This window comes from Salvia miltiorrhiza, chromosome 8, assembly GCF_028751815.1.
Source record: "Salvia miltiorrhiza cultivar Shanhuang (shh) chromosome 8, IMPLAD_Smil_shh, whole genome shotgun sequence".
In the NCBI taxonomy this organism is placed as follows: domain Eukaryota; kingdom Viridiplantae; phylum Streptophyta; class Magnoliopsida; order Lamiales; family Lamiaceae; genus Salvia; species Salvia miltiorrhiza.
In genome coordinates this window covers 56858999-56866373 of record NC_080394.1, presented here as the reverse complement: position 1 = coordinate 56866373, position 7375 = coordinate 56858999, and the positions used below count along the sequence as shown (strand labels likewise).

Sequence of the window (7375 nt, the reverse complement as noted above, 5' to 3'; positions counted from 1 at the left end):
ATCCTTTGGTCCCCTTTGAAGACGTGGCATTCGATTTCATATCTTCACGCCAGCAAGGAATCGCGAGTAGAACTCCAACGACTCGAGTGGCTTGTACTCTAGCACAGTGTGCCCGGCCCCCTACGAAGGAGTCGATAGTCAGGTGTCAATATAGTCGATCGAGGCTCGAGGAACGATGATGATATCAAGTATTCAATCAAAAGTCATGTGTTTGCATACCTTGATGGTGATGAAGGTGAGATTGTAGTCATAGCCTTTGAGTGTACTTGTGGATTCACATACGAAAAATGTGAGTCGACGTTCAGAATGAGGAGTCTCGTGTCAGATCGTCAGAGGGTGCTCATATCCGGATGCAAGCACAACGAAACACTCGTAAGGTTACAAATAAACCTTCTTGGATCCGAATACAAGTATCAGTGGTCCCCGTATCCGGATCCGAGCACAAATATCTCATCTTCATGTCGATCAGACAGTCTGACAGAAGTTTTTGTCATCTTTCAGGTCCTCAATCGATAAAACTCCAAAATGAAATGTTACATACCCACTAATTTGGCCTTTCACATACCAAGGCCTCCACTCGTCGATAGTCGTGTATCCGATGTCCAAGCTTCGCTTCCCGTAAACGGAACACACATATAATGCACGTATAGTCACGATAAAAATGCTTCCAAGCACTCGTGTTCGTTCACGAAGCAGAACAACCATACGTATAGGAATCAATACGAGCTCAATCACAATTTCGTGCACCGAAACAGAACATACAGTGTTTCGTAACATCGTATAATGTAGTTCAAACCTGTATATGAGGGCTCAATAGCCGCGTCATGTGATGTTCTTGTGATACTTGATCATGCTCCCGACATCATGGTGAAACGAAATCCGGTCCGTGCAGAGATCCCACCTCCCAGCAACGTCTACCTGGTGGTGCCGGTATGATTTTTAGTTCGTTACTTCGAGAACCGACTCAACGAGAGAATACGACATGAGAAAAGTACATATTGTATGTCTTTCCCGGCATTCCATTCCCCACATCCGAAACTTCATCAACTTTGACAAGTTTTTTCTCACAATTCTGACTCGTCAGATTGTAGTAAACGCCGTTGCATTCGGAGTTGATTGCCTGCATAGTGAAGCATGAACTATAAGATCATTGTACCAAAAAACACAAACACACACGCACATATGTATATTTTACTGAAAGAGTCTTTTCTTAGGATTCAATATACCTCTTGTGCAATACGAGACGTGTTAGATGAACGTACCTCAAAGAGTTCATCCGAGATGAGGCCCATTCCATGAGCGAATGGTACGAGAGCATTGCCGTCAAACACATCATCAGCAACTCCATTTCCCACCAAGTACCCCTGCAATATAATGAAAATCTACATTCTCCATGTTTACGAAGAGGAGGCGTCGATCTATGTAAATACCTTGAGATTGAGGATAGGCTTTGCACCGGCATCAATCCCTACAAAATCGCGACCTACAACATTCAATTCTTGCATCCTCAATATTAGAAGCACTTGACATGGTATGAATGATTGATTTTACCATTAGCTACTTCATAGGCCAAAGTAGGGACATAGATTCCTGCATATGATTCTCCCGATATGTAAAACGGGTTGCTCTGGTATTCCGGGTAGAGCTCAAACTACTAGCCAGACGATACACAAAGTTAGTGAAGTAAATATGCATACGAAAGTAGAAACTCCCACAAAATCGAAGAGCAGTCCTTTTCATTTGTTTATTTCACCTTGAGGAGAAATGTGTGCGAGTCTGAAGCGGTCTTAAGGCCTCCGGTAATGTAATCAGTTGCGTTTGTTGAGTACGATAATCCAACACCAGCCGGGGAGTCTAGATATATCATACTAGATACCTAGAACGACAAATTGATAACCAAAGTTGAGATGTAGTGAGTTGGGTTGGTCGTGCAAGGAAGAAACGAGACGTTAGCAATCAATACCAAGAATCACAACCTTGGACCAGCTGTACAGATTGAGATGCAGAGTCGGAAAGCCACCAAGCGGCTCCTTCGCAAAATTGAAGGGGCCTGCAATCGAAACCACGAGATTATTGAACCCAAAAGAAAATGCTTATAACTAGTTCAGTTTCAAACTTTCAAGAGTGAAGCACTCAAGAAAACAGTAAAGCAAACTTCAAAGACTCAAGAGTGAACTTCTACAATCTCTACTACAAAGATCAATATTGGTCCATTTCTTGATTAGTGCCATAATATCACAAATGATGTTTAATGAATTTGCAAAGATAAAGCTCTTTGATTTCATTTGTGGCTAGGCCCAAGCACTCGGCTAAATCTGGTTTTCACAAACTTCTCTGCATGCCTCGTAATCTGCAGCTTGCAGGCCTTCCGAGATCATATCTTTCAGCTTATTAGAGAAAAGTTCTCCAGAATCCATTATCCTGAGAAAACTTTTTGAGAAACAACTATAGCACATGTCCTATCCACCATCTTAACATCAAATTCTTCTGAGAAGACATCATGTGAATTACACAGAACGTCTCTCAGATCTTGGGCCGACATTCCACTTCTAAACCCCCACACGAATACCAAATTGCTTACACTGAGCATTCTACTTGAACAAAACATATTGGAGCAGCGTTGAAGAACAAACAAATGGCATTCTCTCATAACACAATGCCCATGAACATTGACACGGTCAGTCTCCTCGGCTGAAAAGGAAGTCATCAGTAATTGATTTACACCTACGCAATAACTCTGCTTTATTAAACTCATCAATACTATGATGTCAGGACAAATAACAAAAGACTATCTAGAAGTCATTTTATTAAACAATCCAATTTCCTTCATGAGATGGTTGATGTCGAGTATGTGAGGATACACCGAAAGCAAAGAACTCGTGAATTCATTCATAGTTGGAGGAAGTGGAGCAAGGAACTTTGAATGTATGAAAGCAAAATCTGGAAAAAGAAAGTACATGGCATTAATATGAAAATCGGCAGATCATGGTTTTGAAACGACAACAATGATTTTAAAGCAGAGATGTACCATTAAGTGAGTTGTGCACAACAACCAGCCTCTGTGAAGTAGAAATCAAGTCTATCACCTCTCGAAAGCCACTAACAAGTCTTCCCTGCTCCTCTTCCAGATCTTGAATTTCCTTCTACATAGCAAAATGAAAAATAAAAAATCTAGTTGAATCGACGTACACCTTGCAACAATCTAGGATTGATTTATTATACCACAATAAGATGCTTTTGCTGGAGCTCGTACTAGTACAATATTAACAAACTCTTTCAACGACTGCACCTCAACTCCGGTGATATAAAAGACAGAAAAACAATCATCCAACTGCATAGTGCATGAACTATACTTCTCAATGCCAGTAAGCTCACCTCTGACATAAGCTGCACCTGGCGTTCGCTGCAGACATCTATGGTCAAGGATGGTCTCGAACCATAGATTTCAGATCTTCCTACTAGTTTCCTTAGGGCCCTACACAATATCAAACGCACAATCTGTATTAGTAATACCAACTACTCCACGCTATTTATCCTGACTAATCCCATACACAAAACCAAACGAGCCCTTAATGAACTTATCAGATTATCTGCAATTTCAAATGAATGCATTACAATATCAATGGCAAAAAAAAAATGGTTGATCATAAGAAAATTTAACACTGCTCACCCTCGGTTTTATGTTCATTGTTACAACAATTCATCCAGTTCTTAACTCGAGCACTCTTCACCTAGCGTGATGGCATTAGTCGTGCTAGACAGAAACAGCCACATCCATAATTCTGTGAAGGATTTTGTGAAATATTCAATGATTACAGAGCAAATTTAAGCCCTCAAAGCCAAACTACCACAATTATCAACTACCAATCAAATTATATTCAAATTTGAGGAAACATTGATAGCTTCGTAGTATCATTACTTTCATATAAATACTACTAAGAATTTTGCCAATCACAATGCCTTCTCCACAGCGTAGCAAATCACCGCATTTGCTCATAATCTTCAGCAAATGCACAATCATAGCAGTTTAATTCAATTCATCTTCACACAACAATAATAAGCCAGTAATCAAACTGAATCGCAGATGCAAAGATAAAAATTCAAGAAATGCTAAATTTAACTTAACAAAGCTCTGGGGAAATATGCTGTCCTTGAATTCTGCTATAGTCTCGGAGAAGTTAGATTTAATCACTTGCTCCACCGGTAATTGACGGCGGCGGCGGTGGTGGCCGGCGGCTGTTTCGATGCAGAGAGAGCGCCAGAGATACATTTTGCAGGAAATATATATATATATGCATATATATTTTGCGTGTATTTGTTTTAAGTAAGGGCGCAATAGTCATTTTGCTTTTGAACATGAATTCTTATTACTTTTATTCACCGCAAAATACTATTAAACCAAAAAAAAAAACACGAAAATAGAAACCCCAAAACACTTGAAATATTTCATAAAGCAGTATTTGAGCTAAGAAATTGAGAGATACTTTTGGAAAATAGAGTATCCCAATAATGAGGTCAAACCACGCCGCCATGTTTCTGGGTAGAATTTTGTCAAATTCTTCACCTAAATTCTCCACTTTTGCCATCCCTTCTCCACATTATCAATCATTTCTTGTACCCAGTTTTCATTTTGATAATGCCAGCTGCCAAATGAGGAGACACTTCTCCGCCTATCCCAGATTCGATTTTGGATCTATACGTGAGCCCAACAATGCCGTCGCTCTATTTCGGGAAATGGTGAGGACGCAGCCGCTCCCTTATGTTTCTGTTTTCAGTAAATTGTTGAGTACTGTGGTGAAGATGGAACAATACTCTCTTGCCCTTCATCTGATCGACGAAATGCTTCAAAGGGATGTTCCTGTAGATCACTACATATTGAATATTGCGATTGATTGCTACTGCCGACAGAAAAGACCTGATTTTGGGTTTGCGATCTTAGGCATTTTTTTCAAGCGTGGGTACGATCCTGATGTTGTAACCTTTAACACTCTCATTAAAGGGTTATTGTTGGTTGGAAGGATCCCAGAGGCAACTAAAGTGTTGTGGAAGCTGGTGGTCTACCAATTATGCGAGCCCAATGAACAGACGCATAGTACTATGATTAATGGGATATGCAAAGCTGTAGGTACTCTCCATGCGCTGGAATTGCTCTGTTTATTGGAAAAAGAAAAGGGAATCTGCAAACCCAATCTCTATTCTTACAATGCAGTCATTGATGGTCTATGCAAGGAAGGAAAGGTGGACGATGCTCTCCAACTCTTCTCCTCTTTGGGTGATAAGGGCATTTCACCCAATGTTATGACATATAATTCAATAATTGAGGGGTTGTGCAAGATGAAAAGAATGGACGAGGCCGAAGACTTGTTAAAGAAGATGATAGCTGACAAGGTCTGCCCAAATGTGGTGACGTGTAATATCTTTGTGGATGCTTGGTGCAGAGATGGAAAGGTGGAAGAGGCCGAGCATATGTTGGTAGCTATGAAGGACATTGATCTTAAACCTGATATTGCTATTTACAATGCATTGATAAATGGGTACTGTATGCAAGGAAAAATGGACGAAGCTAGACGCATTTTTCTATTGGCAATGAATTCGGGAATCAAGCCCGATATCATAAGCTACAATAGCTTGATGAACGGGTATTGCAAAAAGGGGCAAATCGATGAAGTTTCACGTCTTTTTTTCATAATTCCCTACAAAAGGTTAAAGCACAATGTGGTTTCTTATACCATAATGCTAGAGGCCTTATTTCGTGAAGGCAAATGTGAAGACGGCGTGAAGCTTTTCAAAGAGATGGAAGCTCTACAAGTGTCTCCGAATATAAAGACTTATACTATCCTTATTGATGGATTATGCCATGATAATAAAGTGACACAAGCAAAGGATCTATTCAACGAGCTTCCATCCAAAGGTATGCAGCCTAATGCCGTAACATATACAGTCCTTATCGGTGCACTTTGCCAAGATGGGCAAATAGAGGAGGCTAAGGATTTGATAATGGAAATGGCTAACAACGGTTGCTTGCCTGATTGTGTGACATACAATGTTTTTGTTCAAGGTCTTCTCAAAAGGAACAAGATACATGATGCAATGCCAATTTTGGAAGAGATGAATGCAAGGGGTTTCACACTTGATGAGACTACTTTTTCGATGTTGATTGAACCTGTGGTAAGGGAAGGTAGAGATAGTGTTCTATTTGATAAGATTAAGAAACTTGTACCAAAGGACCTCTTTTCTAGATAGGTGTTATGCTATGTTAGAGGTTGAAGAATTATATTACCAGAACTAAGGTGAAACTATATTTATATCTCTTCTAATTTCTTAAATTACACATTTCCTGGTTGGCTGTATTCTTCTTTGGGATTGGAATTCAATTTCATACCAAATCAGTTTACTAACTTGTGCAAAATACGAACATTGTCCTTGTCCTTGAATAGATTTCTGGGAAATATGTCAGAATTCTTCTTTGAAGCTTTGGAAGAACTAAATTTACAGTTTAATCAGTTTTCCAATCCATTGATAGATTAACTATGAGAAATCATTTTGCAATCTTGAAAGACTTCGTATTGGTGGCAACAAGTTGGAAGGGGTTGTGAGGGAAAGTCTCTTTGGAAATCTTACAAAACTAGTGATTTTAACTGCATCTGAAAACAAGTTGATTTTGAGATTAGATGAGCACTGGATTCTCCCCCTTTCCAACTTAAACTCACATCTTGCAACACTGTAAATACTGAGAAATAAGCTGCCGTCCATACATGGACGAAAGAGACAAGGACGGCAGTGATGGAAAGAAGGTGAAACACAAGCATCACAAGGACCTCTATCAGTCCAGAGGCTCCAGGGGGTTACATGGATCTTTCAAATTTTTTATTATTCATCTTGGTTTTTTCTGCCACTACTTGTATCATTCTATTTTTCGTTCATAAGGAGTGTGTATAGCATTAGTTGGTGCCTGTGATTCTTTATATATATACATATATATAAAAGAATGTCGCGAATTGGTCTTTTTATTGGACTTGTGATTCATCTGCTGTTAGTTTATGGAAATTTTGATGAACAAGTAGAGCTTTTCAAGAATGTGTCTGAATGGGGAATTACTATTAGGGGGAAAAAAACAAGTAGAAACTTGCAATTGGGATGTGAAAACTAACAGCAAAATCAATTGGTTGGTGTAGATTGTTATCATGTACATGTTTATAGGAATTTCTCCATTCTAGATAACTGTGGTAAGGGAAGGTAGAGATAGTGTTTTATTTGATAAGATTAAGAAACTTGGATTCAAATTTCATACTATAACAGTTCGCTAAATTTCTGGGAAATATGTCAGAATTCTTCTTGGAAGCTTTGGAGAACTAAATTTGCAGTTTAACTATGA

The 7375-nt window shown here is 39.3% G+C and overlaps 2 protein-coding genes and 1 pseudogene across 10 annotated transcripts; 1 reads left to right on the top strand and 2 right to left on the bottom strand.

The window, feature by feature from the left end:
• Positions 1–2093, bottom strand: LOC130998800 (serine carboxypeptidase 1-like; annotated as a pseudogene).
• Positions 2094–2191: 98 nt separating this feature from the next.
• LOC130999419 (poly(A)-specific ribonuclease PARN-like) lies at positions 2192–4276 on the bottom strand. Of its 9 annotated transcripts, none has more exons than XM_057924939.1 (6): positions 3671–4276; positions 3573–3590; positions 3376–3470; positions 3029–3143; positions 2862–2940; positions 2192–2691 (listed from the first exon to the last, which is right to left on the bottom strand). In XM_057924939.1, exons 1-6 carry the CDS (start codon positions 3702–3704, stop codon positions 2679–2681), a joined length of 354 nt encoding a protein of 117 aa, XP_057780922.1. In that variant the 5' UTR covers positions 3705–4276; the 3' UTR covers positions 2192–2678. The 9 variants fall into 9 exon arrangements, 4 of the variants coding, with proteins under 4 accessions (XP_057780922.1, XP_057780920.1, XP_057780919.1 ...); XM_057924937.1 differs by having other exon boundaries at positions 2192–2940; positions 3671–3782; positions 4127–4276; XR_009093511.1 differs by lacking the exon at positions 3573–3590 and adding an exon at positions 3223–3283 and having other exon boundaries at positions 2192–2940; positions 3376–3475.
• Positions 4277–4505: 229 nt separating this feature from the next.
• LOC130999417 (putative pentatricopeptide repeat-containing protein At1g12700, mitochondrial) lies at positions 4506–6310 on the top strand. The gene has a single exon (XM_057924935.1). The coding sequence runs from the start codon at positions 4510–4512 to the stop codon at positions 6241–6243; it is 1734 nt and encodes a 577-aa protein (XP_057780918.1). The 5' UTR covers positions 4506–4509; the 3' UTR covers positions 6244–6310.
• The last annotated feature ends 1065 nt before the right edge of the window (positions 6311–7375 follow it).

Excerpts from the sequence above, each read along its gene's own strand:
- LOC130999419 (XM_057924936.1), bottom strand. The coding sequence starts at position 3,704 with ATGAATTGTTGTAACAATGAACATAAAACCGAGG. Across the intron at positions 3,144-3,375 it reads AGGTGCAGCTTATGTCAGAG|AAGGAAATTCAAGATCTGGA; the intron begins GTGAGCTTACTG and ends TTTGCTATGTAG. Across the intron at positions 2,941-3,028 it reads TGTGCACAACTCACTTAATG|ATTTTGCTTTCATACATTCA; the intron begins GTACATCTCTGC and ends TTCTTTTTCCAG.
- LOC130999417 (XM_057924935.1), top strand. The coding sequence starts at position 4,510 with ATGAGGTCAAACCACGCCGCCATGTTTCTGGGTAGAATTTTGTCAAAT.